The following is a 23,257-nucleotide window of genomic DNA, read 5'->3' on the forward strand; positions in this document are numbered from 1 at the left end:
ACTGGTCCCAATTCTTAAGATAGCAAAATACTGCAGATGCTGGAAATCCGAAATAACCGAAAATGCAGGAAAAACTCAGCAGGCCAGGCAACATCCGTGGAGAGAAATTAGAGTGACCTTTCGGGTCGAACCCTTTTTCAAACTATCGCAGCCCTGCCTTCGATCTATTTTATTTCCTTTCCAGTTTGAAAAAGGGTTAGACCCGAAACGTCACTCTAATTTCTCTCCACGGATGTTGCCTGGCCTGCTAAGATTTTCCTGCATTTTCTGTTGCCAATTCTTAAGATGCCTGGTGAATTGCCTTTCTTTGTACTTTGGCACTTGTTCCTAGCCAAGTAACTGACTTTTTAAGTACTCCGTAGTGTGAAATATTCAAGTCTGTCATGCTAACTGTTCATCCTTTTTGTTGCTAGATTCTAAGTTTATACTGTGGTGGTACCACCCATATGGCGTAGCCTTGTCGCGGTTCTGCTTTCTTTGAAGATTGTATTTGCCGAGCAGTGGTTATGCATAATTTGTTATGTAGAAGCTTGTAATCGGTGGTTTTTCACGCAGTGTTGGCTGTAGATGTTATATATTAGCTCAAAATAGTCCCTGCAACTGGAATAAGATCTTTAAATCTTAGTATTGCAAAATACTATGCTATTTTCAAAGTTTAAAAAGGTGTATTTAGTCTCTTGATCGGATTGGTTTTAAGCAAAATGAAGTGTGTACAGTGATGGAGAGATTGATAGTGGGTTTTTGGTGGAAGTCATTCTTCAGTTAGGAGCTTAAGATCAAGATGCCTTCAATTTGTAAAACTCTAATTCACTGAAATTTGATATCTTGTCATAATACTTATCCAACTAACTTTATTGGAACATGAAGGTTGTTCTCTTTTTAATCCAACATCTTGTGAGATTGTTATCAAAGGTTTACTTATTAATCAGATTATATAGTCAAATTGTGACTTAACCACTTGTTTTCTGCTCATTAGATAGACCAGTGTACGTTATCTGGTTTGGCTTTTATAGGTATAGTATCAACTGCATTTTTCAGCAATTTGTATAATTATTTATGCAGGCACTTGCATATAATTTTCTTTTCCAAGACTGTACTTTATATCTGCCCCTAGGGAGTTGTCTGGATTATATGTAGTTTGAAGAATGAATTATTAAAATCCTGAAGTGTTGCCTATATCTGGATTCCTATTGTATTTAGTTTCTAGAAATTTTGCATTGAAATTTTATTTCAATTGCCTTTAGCGGCGATGTGTACTGGTGCACATCGGGGGGAATAATGGCTCCGTTCACTTACCTGTCCTTAACTGATGCTGCTGTGGGCAGGCTTCACTTATTATCGATGTGCAACCTGGGGTGTTTGTTTTCTTCTGTTTCCTGCCATAACAGTCTAGGTACCTCGGCTCCTCCTGGTGTACTCGTCGGCAGTTTTTAAAGCGGATAATTAAGATGAAGCAAATAGCAGCTGAGCTTGGGATTGAACTTGTCTCTAGTCGTACTATTTGAATTTGTATTAGTACCAAGTTGAAAGCATTTTCGCATTGAATTATTACAAAATCAGTGTGGAACTACTTGATTGTTAAGTACTGGATTTTGCAATAATCGTGTTTTATGAATTGCATAGAAATTACAAAATGGAAACCCATGCACGTTGGTGTTTATGCCCCACAGGAGTAATAGGTCTGCTCTTTTCCTAACCCTTTATCCTCTTTTTTTTTTTCAACCGCCTATCTAACCTGTTCTTAACATGTTGACATGGTCTCTGATTCAGTCACTAACTCCTCAGTGCATTCCACAGCCTCTCAACCTTTTGTTTTTTTTAAAAAAAAGTTTCCCCTGCTCTCTGTCCTAAATCTTACATTTAATATATCTATGACCACTTGCAGACCAAAGTGTGACTTTTACAGAAGTGGAACGTAAAACACTTTCGTAGTACTTGTAATGAAAGATAAATATATTTATCTAATGTGATCCACATCTTTCAACCAAAAAAATCTGGTAACTTTCTACACCACTGACCTAATTATGGGGCTTTGATCAGTAAAATCTGCTTATCCCCAGAGAGCACTTTTTCTCCGAACTGTCGAAGCTATTCAGTGGGAATAGAACAATATCCACTGTTCAAGTTTTGATCAGCACAGGCTAAGTGCTTGCAGCTTTTTGCCAGCTGCGTTTGTTTGCATAACTGCAGAAAATCACTTGCTATATTTTAGATGCTTGTTTCCATTCCTTTAAAGGAGATTTAAAAGAAAATCTTTTAAAATTTCCAGGGAATCTTAGGCAGGATTGGTGTATAACACTACAGTAGTGCTCACACTCGCCTTGTAGCTGCTTAGGTAGATTCTCCACTGTATCTTCAAAATAATTGCTAACTCATGTGAAATGTTTTGTATCTTGGTTATTAAGCTAAGTTTACTAATATTGTATAATATCCTCAACTATTGTAGTTTCAAAACCTATTGGAAGTTTCTTATAATTTTGTGCAAACTGATCTCTAAAGAAGCTAATGTCGAGACAGGAAAGTGCGTCTGCTCGTTTCAGTTTCTGTACCTGGGTAATGGAAGTATTGAGAGCAATTGGAAAGGTTAAGTGTTGGATTCCTCCACTTTCAAAGCTCAAATTCATAGTTATCCCACAGTTTCACCTATGGTTTTATCAGAGTTGATTCATTGTGTTCCTATTATTAAATATGTACCTGAGCATCTAGTTTGTTTGGGCTGGTTGAATTGGAACAATCTGAAATTGCATTTTCAAAAATATGATTCTCTTGTGCCAAAGTAAATATGGTGAGCAGTTCAAGGCATTTTTTTTTTCAGGAGATCTCAACTATCAACGATAGAAGCTAATTTGTGTAATGCATCTATACCTTAAGCAATTTGCTACTTAGATTTGTTTTTTATCCTGAGGGATTCTGCAGTTTGAGGCTAGAGACTTTTATTTGTTCATGGGATGTTGGCGTCGCTGGCAAGGCCAGCATTTATTGCCCTTGTCGACACATCGATGTCTGATGCAGCTCTTGTTAGCACTGTAGGCTGGACACTGTTTCGGTAATAAATCTTTGCGAGGGCTTTTGAACAATCAAGACTTGTATGGTAAGAAAGATCTATCAAGCAGTTGCTATGATGTCAGAGTTTTGGCATCAGAATGAGTAATATAATTCTACCTGCTTAATCTGCAATAAAACAGACTTCAGCTCCCTTGATACTCTAGTGATTAGACATCACAAGGTGTTGTACTAAACCATATGACTGGAAGGTTTAACTGTTTCTGTGCTGTGTCACTTGATCTTGGCCAAGGTAGTTGTTGGTGGCTGCAATTTGCTTGCGTGCCTGTGGGATCCACATTGGGGTTAGGGAAGAAATCGGGCAGGGATCGCACTCCAGAATGCTGTCAAGCAACTCCTGTGGGACTTGTGTGCGTGAGCATTGGATGAAAGCAAGCTACTGAGTAGTTAGTTGGCTTTGGCAGTGGTGCTCTCCATGGCCACTCGAATTAATGTCTTGGTGAAGTATTGGAGAATGCTGACATCTGTGACACCATATCTCAGCAAGGCTCGTGTCTTCAGCAGATAGAAGAGAAATTGGGAAAATAAATGTTCAATTGTCAGTAGTGACTGACTAGGCTCCCCTCTAAGCTTTCTGATTTTTTTTCACAGTAGAAACACTGGAACATGATCATATACTGAAACCAATCGCATCCCCTTTCTGACTGGTTGTTTGGTTTGGTGTTTCTAATAATAAAATCAGGTGTTTGAGGTAGGAGGAGGGGGGAATTCAACTCCCCTTTGGTTGCTGTGCAAGTTTCCTGATCTGTAAGTGCCCTACTTCTGTGGGTGTGTTTAGTTTGTCGTTTGTGCTGCAATGTAGACAAGCTGCTGGAATGGCAATTCAATCGTGGGAACCGAGAGCAAAGCTCAAGTCATTTGTCTGAAGCAAGAAAATGGGTTGGCTACCTGTAATCCATTGCCATTTCCCCCCGGGCCCCTCCCTGACAGTATTAAGAATTTCATAAGCAGTTGTTTCATCGCTCTTGGTGCAAAATTATCAGGGCCTCCGAATATCCGGTTATTTTAGACGATAAATGTTAAGAAACTTGCCATCCTTTAATGTAATAGATCCCTTGCTCATTTTAACAGCACCCGCATTCCCTCTCAAGGCCATATGGTATTTGTCAATATAGTCAATAGCCTGACCTGTTGATTGGAATGTTAATCCTGTTGAGAATATTTCTGGTTGTCTTAACTGTATTTAGTTCTATTCTTAACACCCTGGATTGTAGCATTTTGTTTGCTTCACATGTCTTCTGTCTCAAAAAAATTATTAGGAAGCTGACAGTCTGCTGTGGGAATGTATTTGGTTGCATTTTTAGTTATAATATAAAAATGGAAAATGTGGGAAAGACACAGTAAGTTTGTCAGCACGTGAGAGGGGAGTTTAGTTTCCTATTGCAATCATCGTCTCCTAATGAAGCTGGATTTTTTTCCTCCCATCAACAGGTGTTGGATTACACTTGCTTAGATTGTGTGGCAGTTAATTCAATAATGTGTTTAGCTTTATCAAAAATACAGCTGTGGGACTGTTAAACCAGCCTTGTTTTGTCATGAAGTATTTATGATGGACGTTATTTATAACCAGTCATAAACCACCCATGTAAAGTTTGTGGACGTGTCCCAGGCTGTCCGAGACCGTACATGGATGGGATGCAGCCATTTTATCACTTGCAAGTGATGGAAATTATATTTCCTGTGGCTAAGCACGAATATTCCTGTCTGCATTAAGAGCAAGTGTAGATGATTTGGGTGAAGGGGCAAGATGTTGACAGCAACTTGCCAGGGATTTAAATGGCTGATTGGACCATAAAACTGAAGTTCAGGCAGAGTAGGTGGAATATCTTGTGTGTTCCATTCCAAACGTGTAATTTGTTTTTGTGACCTTTTTGGTGTTCCCAGTTCCACCAGCTGACTGTTTTCTTTAGAATTAAGTAGCTTTTTTTTTATAGTACTTCATATTGCCACTCAGAAGGTGTGTTTTTCAAGTTTATGGTGCCAGCTGCCTGGTCAGCTGACAGGAAAAAAAGTATTTACTGAAAAATGGTGCTTTACAAATGATATGCAGCACTTGAACCTTGAATTAAACCATTGCACTAATCATTTGTAATCCAGTTCAAAATTTGTTCAGTGGGCTGTTTTAATGGCTGTAAAACTAATAATCCAAACATGTTTGGGGTTGTGTTTCACTACATGTTTTGTTTCCTATTTACCTCAATTTTTGTTGTTTTAATTTTCCCCTTGGCTGGATGTTCCCATACAGGAAGCTGGTTTAGCATTCTGCAGAATGATTATTTTTGTAGGATAAAGCAGTGTTTTATGAAAAATCTGGTAATACTTGTACCTGCTCTGCATTGAGCGCGTAATGTGTATTCTTACTTAACTTCCCTTGGATGAGTTGTCTGAGGTTTTAATTTGATTGTTTGCAGCCACCAGCACCCAACCATTCATTCGACCACATGCATAATGTAAAAATAGTATGCAATTCAGTATACATATGAAAGGAACCTCCTGTCATTGCGTGGATAAAGCTGACAGATGGTGAGCAGGTGATAAACATTGCTCTCTGAGCTCCCAAAAGCTTGTTTACATTTCAAATTTCCTCTCGGTACTTGACGTTTTAAGATGGTTCGATCGGCTGCTGATCCACTTTTACACCAGTATCCTGTACGGATTTGCTTGCATCTTCCATTTGAAGTTAATGCTGAATTGTAGATCCAAATGAATATCATTAAACCAGTAAAATGTGAGATTGGCTTATAACTTTTTTACTCATACAGTTGGCTAGTAAATTCAAATCCCAAAGTTTTGTCACAAGCAGTCCCTTAATCTTTTAAATAGAAAATGTCTTTTAGCATTGAGATTTATTCTGTACGTTAAGTGAAATACTCAAGTCCATTTATAAGAAACCCATTGTGTCATCACCATTGCAGTTTTTCCAAAGATTTCTCCCTATCTTAACTAATGCTAGAGCCCTGTTTTCTCTTTTTTTTTCTCTCTCTCGCTAGCTCGCTACCCCTGCTCTCCCAAAAAAGAATGCTTGGAACAGTAGTGCATGTTACTGGTGCCTATTTAAACTTGGTGCCAAAAGGAACATTTAGCGCACCAAAAGCATTTCTATGATGATCCTTATTCTGTGATCATTGCTCACTTGCAGCAACGAATCCTGTTCTTGGGTGATTACTGATTATGTTGCATCATATTTATCCAAGGATGCAGCTCAAGAACATGTCGTATTTTCCCATCTGCAGTTACTGTATTGATTTGTTTCTCCTATTAGTTGTCTAGACTCCTACACCAAAAGGCCTCCTTACTAGATTGCGAAGCATTTTATTTTTACCCTTGCCTTCCTTCCATATAGTTTATGCATTGTGCATTATTTTTTCTTTTTAGGGTATTCCCAACTTTTTACATAGAAACATAGAAGATAGAAGCAGGAGTAGGCCATTCGGCCCTTCGAGCCTGCTCCGCCATTCAATGGGATCATGGCTGATCATCCAAATTCAGTACCCTGTCCCTGCCTTCTCCCCATATCCCTTGATCTCTTTAGCCTTAAGAAATATATCCAACTCTTTCTTGAATATATTTAATGAATTGGCCTCCACTGCCCTCTGTGGCAGAGAACTCCACAGGTTCACCACTCTCTGGGTGAAGAAATTCCTCCTCATCTCTGTCCTAAATGGCTTACCCCTTATCCTTAGACTATGACCCCTGGTTCTGGACTCCCCCGCCATCCGAAACACCCTTCCTGCATCTAGTCTGTCCAGACCTGACAGAATTTTATAGGTTTCGATGAGATCCCCTCTCAATCTTCTAAACTCCAGGGAGTATAAGCCCAATCGACACAATCTCTCCTCATACGTCATTCCTGCCATCCCAGGTATCAGCCTGGTGAATCTTCGCCGCACTCCCTCCATGGCAAGAACGTCCTTCCTCAGGTAAGGTGACCAAAACTGCACAGAATACTCAAGGTGCGGCCTCACCAAGGCCCTGTACAACTGTAGCAAGATATCCTTGTTCCTGTACTCAAACCCTCTTGCTACGAAGGCCAACATACCATTTGCCTTCTTAACCGCCTGCTGCACCTGCATGCTTACCTTCAGCGACTGGTGCACAAGGACACCCAGGTCTCTTTGCACTTCCCCTTCTCCCAATCTATTGCCATTCAAATAATAATCTGCCTTCCTGTTTTTGCCACCAAAGTGGATAACCTCACATTTATCCACATTATAGTGCATTTGCCATGTTTCTGCCCAATCACCCAACCTGTCCAAATCGTACTGGAGTTTCACAACATCCTCCTCACAGCATACCCTCCCACCCAGCTTTGTGTCGTCTGCAGATTTGGAGATATTACATCCAATTCCCTTGTCCAGATCATTAATATATATTGTGAACAGCTGGGGTCCTAGGACCGATCCTTGCGGTACCCCACTAGTCACTGCCTGCCACTCGGAAAACGACCCGTTTATTCCAACTCTTTGCTTTCTGTCCGCCAACCAGTTCTCTATCCAAGTCAATACCTTGCCCCCAATCCCATGTGCCTTAATTTTGCACGCATCCAGCGCATGTCAGATTTTGTATCTGATGCGCAATCACTGAGTGAAAACCCTAGAACTCGAGTGTTACATCGTATTAAGTTGTGTAGAGGGTAGGAATAACTAATGGTTGGATTCTGAGCTAAATAGGTGTGTGGTTAATTTTAAACTTTCATCACAGCAGAATTTCTCGCTCCCACGGGATAAAGAATCACTTTGTTTGCTCGCGTTAGTTATCAAATGAGGCTGTTCAAATAACTTTGTATTTTACTCCTAAGTACCTAAATATTCTCTGAAGAAATATCAAAAAATGCATGCTTGAGTCCATTCAAGGTTTCCTAATGGTACAGTGCGTGGTGCATCATTTAAAATGTTTTTGTGACCTTGAGTCATTCCCTAATCTCATGCCAATAGCAGAATACATAAGTTTAAAATTCCGTTGAGTTCGTCTGGCATTTTATGTAAGGGTTCCAATTGTCATACTGGAGATTTAATGGGAGTGCTACGGCTGACATGTACTGTGCTCATCTTGCATTCCCGTGTGTGCTATTTTCATTTGGGTTAACATCTGTGTAATAGTGCACGCAAGAATGGGGTGCAAGTACGTTCAGCACATCGCAGATCTGAATTTCCACCTTACTAAGCGGGATCTATTCGGAGCACAGTTTCAGATTAAACCACCATTGCAGGACCAGAAGGTGGAGGGAAAACCTGGTATAAGGGACATTCAGGACTAGTGTCAGGCAACACTTCTTCACACAAAGTGATCAGTATCTGACAGATTTAAAATAATTGGCAAAAGAACCAGCGAGGAGATGGAAGTTTGTTTTACGCAGCGAGTTGTGATCTGGAACGCACTGCCTGAACGGGCGGTGGAAGCATGCTCGGTCGTAACTGTCAAAAGGGAATTGGATATATACTTAAAGGAAAAATTTGCAGGGCTATGGGGAAAGGAGAGCCGAGAAGAGGGACTAAGTGGCTAGCTCTTTCAAAGAGCCAGCACAATGGGCTGAATGATTCTGTGAACCTGTGAAGTCCTGTTTGGTTGATCTGATGGAAAGATCCCAGTAAATATTGAAGAATGTTCATCTCATCATGCAGTTGGAGTTTCATTGGCTGTTAATTGATCATGTCAGTCAGCAGACGAAGATTTGTGATGTGGAATGATAGTGGTGATGGTTGCAAGTTTTTTTGTTTCCTTGCCCAGTTTGTGAGCTATCGCATTTGCAGGTTAAACATTTCTTTTTAATTAGGGCAACTCAATCCATTGGGGGAGGGTGTAGCAGGAAAGAATATAGTTGTAAGTTTTGTGACCAATTTGGCACTAGCAAATTGGCTGTATTCGCCGGAGCCTTGTGCACTTGTACCACAAGGTTGTTTCAAACTAACTCAAAACAGCATTTTAAGTATCATAATTTGTAAAATTGTTAATCTTATGGAATGTTATGTTCCATCCTGAAGCCATGAACTGCAACCACATTTGGCATTCATTTAAAGCTGTTCTAATGTTAGCTTTGACTTCTGGATAACTTGGCTATGCCAATAAATGGAGTTTTGTGCGGACTGTGGTATCCATGCAACGTGCCTTAATTCCTTGTACAAATTGGCTATTAAATTTTTCAGAGTGAATACATTGTGCACGTTTTCATATAATTCTGTTGAACTCATTAATGCTGCATAACTATCCTCACTCTTCATCCTAGTAAATGGTTTATCTTCCAATAGTAGCACCACGCTTGTTACGAAGAAAATGGGCACTCCCCGATGTAGTTTGATTCACAGTCTGTGCTTTGTAAGGTAACCTGAGGTAGGGTTAGAATAGGAAGGGCAAAAACAGCCTTGTTGTTTTGCTTATGGCCTTGTCTACTTGGGCAGAGAGCAGCCTGTGTTCATTAAACTATCGACGAGCCGCAGTCACTTTTTTCAGAGGAAAGTTAGCTCGAAAAGGGCCGGTGATGGAAACTAATCCAGTGGTCCACTACATTAAACATGGTGGAAAACACGCTTTCTACATTTGTCACCATCGTGCAATACTGTGCAGAAAGTTGGGTGTACTTAGACTTATTTTATCTTTATTGACAGATCCATGACTATGTATAAAGCCTTGAGGGAAAATGTTCCTGGTGAGGAATTACCTAGATATCATTAAGGTGAAATCCTTCAATGCAGGATTGGGATTAGCAAGAAAACTTGATGCAATGTTCATTCAAATAATTAGATGCTTAATGACAAGATGGGCAGGGAAGAAGTTAAATGGCAGAAGTTGGATTGGTATTAGCGACTGTATTTTTAAATGCAGAGGTATGATGTGCGCCCGGGTATACGGTACAACTGGACAGTAGTTCCCATCCAATATTTTAGTCTTTTAAGACTTCAAAAAAACTGCTGGGCCATGAAAAGGCCTGCTAAATCAGTTGGAATGTGTTTGGTAGATTCTGCAGCTGAAAGAGGTAACCAACCATAGCTAAAACTTGCGAGGTGTTTCTGACATTGCAAATGTTACTCCCTTGTCAAAAAAGGGTGTAAGGATAAACCCAGCAACTACAGGCCAGTCAGTTTAACCTCGGTAGTGGGGAAGCTTTTAGAAACAATAATCAGGGACAAAATTAACAGCGTGGATTAATTAAGCAAAGCCAGCAAGGATTTGTTAAAGGCAAATCATGTTTAACCAACTTGATCGAGTTGGTTGATGAGGGCAATGCGGTTGACGTGGTGTACATGGATTTCCAAAAGGTGTTTGATAAAGTGCCATATTAATAGGCTTGCCAGTAAAGTTGAAGCCCATGGAATAAAAGGGACAGTGGCAACATGGATATGAAATTGGCTAAGTGACAGGAAACAGAGTAGTGGTGAATGGTTGGTTGTTTTTCGGACTGGAGGAAGGTATACGGTGGTGGTTCCCAGGGGTCGGTTCTAGGACCACTGCTTTTCTTGATATATATTAATGATTTGGATGTGGGTGTACAGGGCACGATTTCAAAATTTGCAGATGACACAAAACTAGGAAGTATAGTGAACAGCGAGGAGGATAGTGATAGACTTCAAGAGGGCATAGACAGGCTAGTGGAATGGGCGGACACATGGCAGATGAAATTTAATGCAGAAAAGTGCGAAGTGATACGTTTTGGTCGAAAGAATGAGGAGAGGCAATATAAACTAAAGGGTACAATCCTAAATGGGGGTGCACAAACAGACACCTGGGGGTATATGTGCACAAATCATTGAAGGTGGCAGGGCAGGTTGAGAAAGCAGTTAAAAAAGCTTACGGGATCCTGGGAATAGAGGTATAGAGTACAAAAGCGTGGAAATTATGATAAACCTTTATAAAACACTGGTTCGGCCTCAACTGGAGTATTGTGTCCAATTCTGGGCACTGCACTTTAGGAAGGATGTGAAGGCCTTAGAGCGGGCGCAGAAAAGATTTACGAGAATGATTCCAGGGATGAGGGACTTCAGTTACGTGGATAGACTGGAGAAGCTGGGGTTGTTCTCCTTAGAGCACAGAAGATTGAGAGGAGATTTGATAGAGGTGTTCAAAATCATGAGGGGTCTAGACAGAGTGCAGCGAGTGGTTAGGATCTCGAATGCACTGCCTGAAAGGGTGTTGGAGCAGATTAATCACGGCTTTCAAAAGGGAGTTCGATAAGTACCTGAAGGAAAACGATTTGCAGGGCTCTGGGGAAAGGGCCCTAGTGGGACTAGCTGAAGTGCTCTTGCAGAGAGCCGGCACGGACTTGACATGCCGAATGGCCTCCTTCTGTTCTGTAATCATTCTATGATACTTAAAATGTATTGAAGCAAAAATTCAGTAATCTGTTGCATTCTTGCGACCCTCAATCAGCTCTGACCGACTGCATTGCATATATTCCCCGGCCAGCATTGTGTTCTGTCTGCCATTTAGTCATCCTTGAACCCATTAATCACGTTCAAATTGTATGTTGCTGTGGACTGTGGTGGTTGTGTTGGTTTCATCATTGAGGTATGCGGGTAATGTGACTTGTTTTCTTGCTGCGAGGGAATTTTTTTTAGACAGCAGGAGCTGTGGCCTTTAGTTTTCACCGAGATCAGTATTCAGCAGTGAGATTCATTAGCTCGTGACTCAGCAGATGGTGCTACTTGTTTGTGGCTAAGTTCATTGTGAAATCCTTTGTCTTGGACTTGAGCTGGATCTGAATTCTCAAGTTTATCTTGCTTTGTCTTTTACTGCTAAGTGGAATGATGTCTCTTTGCCCTTTGCTACACCCCCCCCCCCCCCAAAAAAGCCCACAGCTGTAAATAGATAATTTAAGAGCAAAATTGTTGGAGGCAGATGTGTAACTGAAGCACACAGCTGAATTTTCGGATTCTAGAACCCGTACTGCTTCTCCCGAGATTTAGTGCTGTTGGTGTTTTTAATCTAACTTGTGATTCTGGAGCAGGATTATCTTCTCTTGGCCTGTTGAATGCTACAAATGTTGTTACGATGCAGACACTGCATTGCTAATTTTAGTTGTAAATGTACTGGACGCAAACTTGAGGATATGCAGATTGCTGGTTTCAGTTTTGAAAAATTACACATTTGTTCTGCAAAAACTGAAGACGCCAGAGCACGTCTCCCGACTTGTATAGGCAGTTATTAAAATCATTAATAATTGAGTTTGATTTCTGAAAATAATTGGATAATCAGAAACTGGTTAAAAGCTGACTAACAAGGCATCGTCTCCATTTCTTTTTGCTTTTATTCTGTGAAATGTCATGGTCAATGAATTACTACCGTTATTATAAAGTCTTTTGTAACAACCTCGCAGAAATCTGGTCGCTACAGCATTGAAGCTCCAGGCTCCCAGCTAGAAGAGCAGCGTTCAATTCAGTTACACCGAATCTTTCCAGTCCCTTTAGGACCGTGTTTGCCTGCTCAGTCTGGGAGAGGATGAAGGGCACAAAAAATAATTTGCTAGGCGTTCCCCTCTGCATTACTGAAGTGTTAAATATCTGCATGCTTGCTTGCCTCTCTTTATAACTTCTGTATCTAAGAAAGCATCCTGCGCATTAGTAATCTTTTTTAGTTTGACTACTTTTTAATCTTTCACTAATCTTGATAAAATTCTTGAGGCTTATTGCCCTTTTCCAGGAAAGCTTAGATTTGTGTGCATTGTTTAAGTGCATTAATGTTGCACTTTGATCCTTTCACGATAAGGAAATGCTGCGAAGTGGATGGAAACCAGCTGAGCGCAGCGATGTTCTGCAGCTTTCCCCACCCCCTCATTCCCTGTTTGGCTCGCTGCCACTGCCTTCCCACTGAAAGTAAGTGCCTGTCAATTGGTCACACTTTGTGACGTAGGAGGAATATAATTGGATCAGGTTTTTTTTGGTGTGTGTGACCTCCCAGTTCAGTATTTCGTTGCTCGTCCCAGCATTTCAGCTCAGTTGCGTTTCAGCTCACTAAAGAGATTGTTTGTTTACTGGAATGTGTGCTTCAAGAGGAAATTCTATTGGCTGTGTAGTTGGAAGAACCTAAACCCTGGGAATTTCATTGTTATTGCAGGATCTTGGCAGTACACTGGCCACCCGAGGGAAAAGAAACTCCAGCTTGGTATAGCCAGTCTTCATACAGCCTGCTGTACTTGTTTTGTCTAATGTGCTTTAAGGATGAGCCCAGCACTAGGAGCAATGGAAGTGGAGAACTATGCAAAGGGAGTCCTCCTAGAGCCATTTGTTCACCAGGTTGGAGGACATTCTTGTGTCCTCCGCTTTAATGACAAGACCATTTGCAAACCCCTCATTCAACGGGAACACCAGTTTTATGAAACACTGCCTCCAGAGATGCGCCGGTTTACACCACAATATAAAGGTAAGTACAAAAACCTTTTCTAGTCTGAAATGCATACATGTTCTGTGTATTTTTTTTAGTTTTCTTTCCTTCATTGCTCTTGTACAAAGTCTGTAATGGTGTTGGGGTATCTTGGGAGGGTGGGAGAAGAAATTTTGTCTGTTGTTTTTCTTTCAAATCTATCAGATGAAAGCCGTGATCTGACAGGTGGGGTCCAGTTGCCAGCTAGATCGCAGTTTAGTTGCGTGACGCTTGAGTAACCTGTATTCTGCTCTGCTTTAGTGGCTCTGCTGATGGAGGTAAGTTCATCCAAGGTGGAGCAAATGTTAAATATTTGTAAAGTTTTCTTTTAGGCTTTGATCTTGAACATGAAGTCGATTTTTAAATAAATTGATGCAGTTTCTAAAGACCTGCCGATGTGCAAAATTGTATGTTTTTCTTAAATTGAAGTGTAAATGAAACCGCTGGAGCTTTTCTCCCTCTAACGATTTCAGTAGGCTTTAGCAGACTTTTTAAAGTTGAGGTAAGAGCTGGAAAAGCAGCATTCAGAGCCTGCCGCCTTTCATCTAGAGGGAACGGGACCGACTGGAACAACTAGCTCCACCAGGGTGTGTGAGTCAGCCAGTTCTGTTATAGGCTGTAGTTGGGGAAAGTTCCTAGTACAGTAAGTGACGACATCTGGATGTTGCAATCTCACATGCAGTTTTCATTTAAGAGGGAAGAAAGTAATGTACACAAACTGTAGAGGAAATAATGTTCACCGATTTAGTTTCTATCAGTATTTGGAACATTAAAGTAATGTAAAATGAATAGGTTAAGTTCAGTACTGGGTTGTGGGGTATAGTTTTATTTTCCTTAACAGTAATATATGCCAGTCATTGGAATGCTTTCATGTGAAAGATTAAGTTGTATATTTTCAGAAAGACATAAACTTTTAACCATGTTGCAATTAATGGTTTCTTCGATAAGCAATCGCTAAAAGAATTTTGTAAAATTAAGTTTTAGAACTAATTTAGGTTAATAATATGTAAAACTTGTGCTTGATGTAAAGTTCGAATTCTTTTTTAGGGATGTGTTGTCTTGTGCTTTGGGGGAGGTGGGGCTCAAAGCTCCTCTTCGTCCCCTCATGTTTTTTTTCCAGGATAAAGCCCTAGGCCTTGTCCTAGCTTCCTTTAGTTAACCCTGCCTGTCTGTCTGAAGGACAACCTGGGTTCGGCCACCCCCTGGTTAGGTCCATTCTTGACGTTTGACTCCATGGCCAGCTGCTCAGGGCAGGAAGCTGAGATTCTGAACTACGGGTTCCTTCATCCAGAATGCTCTGTCTGGCAGTCGTGCAGGATGACAAAAGACCCATTCAGGCTGCTGTTGGACTGTTCCAAAAAAAAGCCGAAGTTAGGATTGAAGCAGCAGTCAACCAACAGCTGAACCAAATTCTTTGTAATCTCATTGAGCCAAACCAAAGACTGGCCTCAGATTTACTTACAGACCTCTTCAATGAACTTGCGAAGCAGCAAGCACAGGTCATTGACTGCGGGGTAGGGTGGGGGGGAATGCACTACATCTACAATGAATTGCAGAATAATAAATGGAAATATGAATTGGTGTTTTTTTAACATAATTGGCAATAATTGCAATGTAATACCTTTTTCTTGATTTGATCTTGTAATTGTATGTAGAGTTTATGGGGTTTGTTCAGAAGGGATTATGTGCTGGCTTGTCTGTCTCATAATTGCAGTTTACCTGAGTTTTGACAAAGCTTTACAGGATTCTGTATTTCACTGTATCAGAATGTTGCAGCAAGCTTTGTATTCACTATTCTGCATCAGCCTCTTTACGATTTGGCTTTGTGAATTGCATTGCTATGCTCTGTTTCATAATTGGAGAACTGTAGTGCATTGGCCTCTAAGATTTGGATGGAATAGTATTTTCCATGTTGCTCTATTGCATACATTTTCTCAATAAATTGCACAAAAAATAACTTCAGTTCCAATAAACAACTTCCTCAAGTCTCTTTGTCTCACTTGTTTTATTGACTCCTATTTTATTATGCTGATGTATGTGCAGTGTTTGGGGAGGGTTGTTTGGTATAAATTGGAAGTTTATTTTTTTTCCAGATTACAAAGGTGTCTTTTTGTCTAGTTTTCTTTTGATATTTGTTAGGTTGAAAGCCGGCACAACTACATAAAAACTGAAGGCTTGGGTAAGCAAACAGGCTGTTTTTGTTGTCGCTGTTACTCTGTACAATCTCGTGATTTCATCTAGCTGCTAAGGTTTATTATGTCTGCTTTCTGCCCACCTGACAATTGTTGCCTTTTCTGTTCTTCTTGTAGGAGTCGTTTCTGTAAGTTTTGAGGAAGACGAAGAAGGGAATCTATGCCTAATTGCCTACCCGTTATCAGGGGACCAAGCTGATTTGGAAAATGTAGATCACTCCGAATGTGAGCCTAAAAATAAGCTAATAAAATGGAGTAATAAAAAACCTGTGTTACTAGAAAATGACAATTACAGCAAGGAGCGGGTCAGGCAGAACAGGAAAGAAGAGAAAATGAAAAGGTTGGTTTCAGAAACACTTGATTTTTTAAAAATTCTATAGAATTTTAAAATGAAGCATTATATAACTAAACAAAGTGTTAAAATAGTGTGTTTAAAAAAAGCTATTGGGGATGCGACTGGTTGGATTTAATCTCATTTTTTAATGCATCTACGCCACAGTGGAGCTTGTCGAGAGCCTACCTTCTTTGTCTTTTATTTCTTTATTGATCGTTTAAGGGTTTAAACTGGTGCAGCCTGTCGGCCTTCAATTTTTGGTACCACTTTTCTGTTAAATAATCTGGGATTAATGGCATTCCTTGTTGGAACTTCTGTGAAGTAGTTCCCACGCTGTGTTTTGGCAGAAACTGCTACAGGACGAAGCTGTGTCCCAGTTCTTCCCCAATAAGCTAGTCTTCTGGAGGGTCATTTTTGAGTTGAACGGGTCACTGGTGGGTTTTTTCACTCCATTTACTGCACTCGGTCATCAAATGGAAGCTTCTGACTTCCTCCAACATGCCACTTCAATACCATAACAACTGCAATTTATGATTTTGCTTTTTTTTTAATAAAAGGAAATGTGCACTGTTTTTTCCTTTTTAAATACATGAACACTTTTGTGTTTAACAAGTAGAGAGAGGTCTGCTTTGGTGTACAGATTAAGGTTATTTAACGATCAGGAAGGACAGGCAGGAAGGAAGGGGAGGTGGGGTGGCTATGTTAATAAAGGAAGGAATCACTGTAATACAGAGAAATGATATTGGGTCAAAAGATCAGGATAATGAAACAGTTTGGGTGGAGGTAAGGAATAATAAGGGGAAAAAAACACTAGTGGGCGTAGTCTATAGGCCTCCGAACCGTTGCAACTCTGTTGGACGGAGTATCAATCAGGAAATAGTTGAGGCTTTTAATAAGGGAACATCTATAATTATGGGGGATTTTAACTATCATATTAATTGGACAAATCAAATTGGGCAGGGCTGCCTTGAGGATGAGTTCATTGAGTGTATTAGGGATGGGTTTCTTGAGCAGTATGTAACTGAACCGACCAGGGGGCAAGCAACCTTAGATCTGGTCCTGTGTAACGAGACAGGATTAATTAAAAATGTCCTAGTAAAGGATCCCCTTGGAATGAGTGACCATAACATGGTTGAATTCCATATTCAATTAGAGGGTGAGAAGGTTGGATCTCAAACAAGCGTGCTAAGCTTGAATAAAGGAGACTATGAAGGTATGAGAGCGGAATTGAGTAGAGTGGATTGGGAAAATAGATTAAAGGGTAAGACGATACATGATCAGTGGTGTACATTTAAGGAGTTATTTTACAACTTCCAAAAAATATATATTCCACTGAGAAGAAAAGGGTGTAAAAGAAAAGACAGCCATCCGTGGCTAATTAAAGAAATTAAGGATAGTATTCGACTAAAAACAAGGGCATATAAGGTAGCCAAATCTAGTGGGAGGATAGAGGATTGGGAAAACTTTAAAAGACAGCAAAAAGTAACAAAAAGATTGATTAAGAAAGGGAAGATAGATTATGAAAGTAAATTAGCAAAAAATATAAAAACAGATAGTAAGAGTTTTTATAGTTATATAAAAAGAAAAAGGGTGGCTAAAGTTAATGTTGGTCCCTTAGAGGATGAGACCGGGAAATTAATGGTGGGAAATATGGAGATGGCAAAAACACTGAATGAATATTTTGTATCAGTCTTTACAGTAGAAGACACTAGAATATCCCAACACTGAACAAACGGGGCTAAAGGGGGGGAAGGAGCTAAACACGATCAAAATCACTAAGGAAGTGGTACTCGGTAAAATAATGGGACTCAAGGCAGATAAATCACCTGGACCTGATGGCTTACATCCTAGGGTCTTGAGGGAAGTGGCAGTAGGGATTGTGGATGCATTGGTAATAATTTTCCAAAACCCCCTGGAATCAGCAAAGGTCCCGGCAGACTGGAAAACTGCTAATGTAACGCCCTTATTTTAAAAGGGCAGTAGACAGAAGGCTGGAAACTATAGACCGGTTAGCCTAACATCTGTGGTAGGTAAAATATTGGAGTCCATTATTAAGGAGACAGTAACAGGACATTTGGATAATAATTTAATAGGACAAAGTCAGCATGGTTTTATGAAGGGGAAGTCATGTTTGACAAATTTGCTGGAGTTCTTTGAGGAAGTAACATATAGGGTGGATAAAGGGGAACCAGTGGACGTAGTGTATTTAGACTTCCAAAAGGCATTTGACAAGGTGCCACACAAGATTATTGCTTAAGATAAAAAATCATGGGATTGGGGGTAATATTCTGGCATGGATAGAGGATTGGCTATCTAACAGAAAGCAGAGAGTTGGGATAAATGGTTCATTCTCAGACTGGCAATCAGTAACTAGTGGTGTTCCGCAGGGGTCAGTGCTGGGTCCCCAACTCTTTACAATCTATATTAACGATTTGGGGGAGGGGACCGAGTGTAACATATCAAAGTTTGCAGATGATACTAAGATGGGAGGGAAAGTAGTGAGTGAGGAGGACATAAAAAAACCTGCAAGGGGACATAGACAGGCTAAGTAAGTGGGCAGAGATTTGGCAGATGGAATACAATACTGGAAAGTGTGAGGTTATGCACTTTGGCAGGAAAAATCGTAGAGCAAGTTATTATCTTAATGGCAAGAAACTGGAAAGTACTGAAGTACAAAGGGATCTGGGGGTCCTGGTGCACGAAACTCAAAAGGTTAGTATGCAGGTGCAGCAAGTGATTAAGAAGGCCAATGGAATGTTGGCTTTCATTGCTAGGGGCATAGAATATAAAAATAGGGAGGTATTGCTTCAGTTGTACAAGGTATTGGTGAGACCGCACCTGGAATACTGCATACAGTTTTGGTGTCCATACTTAAGAAAGGACATACTTGCTCTCGAGTCAGTACAAAGAAGGTTCACTCGGTTAATCCCGGGGATGAGGGGATGGACATATGAGGAGAGGTTGAGTAGATTGGGACTCTACTCATTGGAGTTCAGAAGAATGAGAGGCGATCTTATTGAAACATATAAGATTGTGAAGGGGTTGGATCGGGTGGATGCGGGGAGGATGTTCCCGATGATGGGTGAAACTAGAACTAGGGGGCATAGTCTTAGAATAAGGGGCTGCTCTTTCAAAACTGAGATGAGGAGGAACTACTTCACTCAGAGGGTGGTAGGTCCATGGAATATGCTGCCCCAAAAAGCTGTAGAAGCTACATCATTACATAAATTTAAAACAGAAATAGACAGTTTCCTAGAAGTAAAGGGTTATGGGGAGCGGGCAGGAATTTGGACATGAGTCTAGGTTCGGATCGGTCATGGCCCTGTGGGTAGCGGAGCGGGCCCAGGGGCCGTGTAGCCTGATCCTGCTCCTATTTCGTGTGTCTAATTCTGTTAGATTCAGGAGATGGTTCTGTGATAGTAGATTGGCGGTTAGGATCAGATCAGCCATGATCTTATTGAATGGCGGAGCAGGCTCGAGGGGCCGATTGGCCTAATCCTGCTCCTATTTCTTATGTTCTTAAGAACTATGATGTTTTTAATTTTATGTCGTATATGTAATAAAATTCTCTGTAGAATAGAGACTGAATTTAACAGCTAAACTCTGATTTTGTCTTTGTAGCCATAAACTAGACGAGGAGTTTGAATCAAAGAAGTCTGAGGTGTTGTTTTATAGTATCGAGAAGAAGTCGGGGAAGGTAAAGCATAATCCTTGGAGCATGAAGTGTCACCAGCAACAGCTGAAACGTATGAAGGATAATGCCAAACACAGAAACCAATATAGTATCCTTTTCTTCACTGTAGCATGTGAACAAAGCTCGTTCGCTCGCGCTCTCTCGCTCTCCTATTTTAGTTGAATTCTCAGAGTGTGCACATGCCTACATTTTGTGAAAGTGTGCGTTCACATTTGATAAAGGAGTTGTACATTTGCTAGCTGCCTGTTTGCAGAGTGCATTGATCCAGTTGGGTTTCTTGGCATGACTCTGCTTGTGCTGGGAGCAATGCAGGTTGAGGCAACTTGCTTGGTATGAATTCTGAGGGTGGTGAATGATGAAGCATACAAGCAAACGTGTCTGTTGGTCTTGTTGCCTTTTGTAGTGGGTGTGGTTTGTGCTTTGTGAGCCTCCAAGGATGGGCCCAGACTGACTTCGGTACTTGTGTGGTTCTAGCTGGAGACTGAACCTGACTTGTGATTGGCGTATGTCCCACTTGTGCTATAGTCACCTGCCCTCAACCAGGAGTTGGGTCTGGTTAAAAGTTAACAAAATATATAGAAACCTTTTTTTAAATTTTAAGTATTTGTGTCAATATGTATTTAAAAGATCCCGTGGAAAGGAGAGCTCTTTTTCCTATAAGAATCAAACAGTTGGTGCTGCAACGTTTTCCTAGCTCAGGTGCTGCTTAGTCAGATTTAGAAGTGAGCATCTGGGAGGCAAAATGGATTACAAAGTTAGTGCCGTTTTGGGCACGGTGGAAGGAGTTTGCGTTGTTTCTGTTTGAAGGGATAAGGAGAGGAAAGACTGTATTTCCTATCCATAAGATTTCTTTTTGTTAATTGAGATTAATTTAATTGCAGATACAAGGTTATGCGTGCTTGCTAAAAGTGCTATAAAACTGATTTTAATATTTTACCTATTTGGATTCCTTGTGTATGTGCAGTGAAGGTGCAGGAGTGTTAGTATGCTAAAACTACAACATGCTAGTCAGTCTGCATCATAGTTGGAAACCGCACATGGGCCCAAACCAGATTTTAACTAAGTTTTTTTTGTTGTACTGAAAATCTGTGTATTGCCTTAATGCTACTGTCAGAATTTATTTTACTGGAGAATTTGACCTGCCGGTATGAAGTCCCGTGTGTTCTGGACTTGAAAATGGGAACACGCCAACATGGGGACGATGCTTCCGAGGAAAAGAAGGCTAATCAAATCCGTAAATGTCAGCAGAGCACTTCAGCTGTTATTGGTGTCCGAGTCTGTGGGATGCAGGTGTGTATACTGTCTGTTGTGGAGCAATTATATTGGGTGTAGAAGACGACCAGGGGAAGGAGAATTTGCAGTAAGTGGTTTTGTTAATCATTTCTGTGATTTGCAATTCTTGACGCACTCCTGGGGAACACCTAGCTTCTGAAAGATAGCGTCAGCTACTCAAAAGAAAAATAGTGCCATCAATGCAGAAAACCGGTTTTTATTGATTTTCAGTAACACCCCATCCTAGTCAGTCAACAAATGCAGAAATGTGAGTGGGGACCCCCTCACAGACTTTGATTCTGCTTTCAAAACCTCTGCAGTGAAACCCCATTTTGTAACCGGCTGATAAGCTAACATATTTCCAGATCTCATTTCATCATAAAATGTACATTGGAGAAATGTTAACTGGAGTAAAACAGTTGGGCGTTTACAAGTTTATTCAATTGCACAGTATTGCTAAGTTTCTAGAGTGTTCTCAGCAGCTAATGATTAACAGTATACTTTAGTACTGCAAGCCTACAATTTTAAGCCCTGCGGTTTCTTTTAACTTAATCAAAATAATTGTTTGGCTAAGCAGAGATTTAAGCGAAAATCTGCACACCGCCATTAAGAACTAGATTGTGCAAACCTTCCTGCTAGTCTTTGTGCAATATTTTGGTTTTAATTACTTAAACAAGCAAGGACAGCTTTTAAGGGAGTGGTATAAGCATATTGTCAAAGTTCGTGATCCTGACAAAAATGTTGCGTTCCACGTGGAATATGTCTAATATTCTTAGTCAAGTTATACAGAACAACACCTTGAGTAATCCGTACTCACTGCCACTTTTTATGTAACTAACATATATTGTGCAGCAGTTTAAAAGAATTGTAGACTCGAGATATTTCTACCAGCAATGCACCGCGTTCTTTCCCAGCACGAATGACTAAGCCCTGTTAATTTGCAGGATTGCCCTTGGCCAGCTTATTTTTGTAATCCAACGGTATAATGGCCAATTTCACTGGAAACGGATTTGTGGCATATTGAACAAAAGTGCCGGGGGATTTGCCTGCATTTTGTGATTTAATTGGTGCAAGAACTGAGTTGGCTATGCACACGTTGTGAAGGATGGACAGTACTGTCCAACTAGTTGTGCTATTTTTAAAACTGGGTTTTGGAGCAAAAATTCAAGCTATTCCTTGGCAGTTGCTGATGCTGCATGACAACTCGGAAGCTTTTAAGTTTTTTTCCTTTCAAACACAGACCAGTTTATAAAATGTTACGTAATGGGAAAGCGGTATTATTTTGATGTTCAATGTCGTTATTTTCTCTCCAGGTATATCAACTGGATTCTGGCCAACTCATGTTCATGAACAAGTACCACGGAAGGAAGCTTTCTGTACAAGGGTTTAAAGAAGCACTTTACCAGTTTTTTAATAATGGGAAGTACTTGCGCAGGGACCTGTTTGAACCTGTTCTTAAGAAACTGTCTGAACTCAAATCTGTCTTGGAGAAACAGGAATCGTATCGTTTCTACTCCAGCTCCCTGCTTATCATTTACGATGGCAAGGCGACGACTGTGGATTCCGATTCCGAATACTCTGAAGACCTTTCCGAAGAGTCGGCCGACGAGTCTGCGGGAGCTTACGCTTACTCGAACTCCAGCAGTAGCATGGTTGATGTCCGCATGATTGACTTCGCTCACACCACGTGCAAGTATTTTGGTGAAGACAGTGTGGTCCACGAAGGGCAGGACACTGGCTATATCTTTGGACTTCAAAATTTAATAACTATTATTAAAGAAATAAGAGATGACAACAATGAATAAAGTAGAAAAGCGTAATGCTGCTGTTGTGAATGGGTTTTATTTGTAGTCAGATTATCGACTGACCAATCTCAAGGTCTTGACATTCGTGGACCCAGTGGTAGATACTCATCGGCAGGAGACTAACAGAATGGGCATTCCCTACATTGGTGCCGCAGAAAGGCACTTGCAGATATCTATTTATTTTAAATATTTCACGAACATTCCATATTATTTGAGATGTCAGATACCTCTGTATTCCTGTGCGTAACTTCATAAATAAAATAAAATCTTGTTTTGTGGTAAGAGTCTCGTGCTTTTGTTTTTATTTTATTAAACTAATTTTTCACGGTGGATGCTGCTGAAATTGACTCCTTTAACAAACATAAACCTTTATTTTTATCTATGATATTTAGATATATATAGATATAGCTGGGATCTCCCATTCAGTGGGATGAAAACAGCCCCATTTACTGACTGAACGACGAGAAGGAGGCTGCTCACCCATTACTTTATCTGAGGAAAAATAAGTTGTAGGCGATGTGTGCGCGCGCGGGGCCGCACAGTAATC

At 40.5% G+C, this 23,257-nt stretch overlaps 1 protein-coding gene across 3 annotated transcripts in view; it reads left to right on the top strand.

Annotated features, from left to right (window-relative positions):
* Positions 1-22,992, top strand: part of ip6k2b (inositol hexakisphosphate kinase 2b) — a 39,843-nt gene extending 16,851 nt beyond the window's left edge. For 2 of the 3 annotated variants that reach the window (XM_086002063.1, XM_086002065.1), the window contains 5 exons: positions 13,108-13,413; positions 15,723-15,945; positions 19,561-19,721; positions 20,748-20,923; positions 22,219-22,992. In XM_086002063.1, the coding sequence (XP_085858189.1) occupies positions 13,212-13,413; positions 15,723-15,945; positions 19,561-19,721; positions 20,748-20,923; positions 22,219-22,710 (1,254 nt within the window). In that variant the 5' untranslated portion in view covers positions 13,108-13,211 and the 3' untranslated portion in view covers positions 22,711-22,992. Of the gene's footprint in view, positions 1-12,939; positions 13,414-15,722; positions 15,946-19,560; positions 19,722-20,747; positions 20,924-22,218 lie in introns of those variants that run through there. The other variant, XM_086002064.1, reaches the window with a different exon arrangement.
* Positions 22,993-23,257: the final 265 nt, after the last annotated feature.

This window comes from Somniosus microcephalus, chromosome 11, assembly GCF_052327205.1.
Source record: "Somniosus microcephalus isolate GS21.2 chromosome 11, FLI_Smic_1.0, whole genome shotgun sequence".
In the NCBI taxonomy this organism is placed as follows: domain Eukaryota; kingdom Metazoa; phylum Chordata; class Chondrichthyes; order Squaliformes; family Somniosidae; genus Somniosus; species Somniosus microcephalus.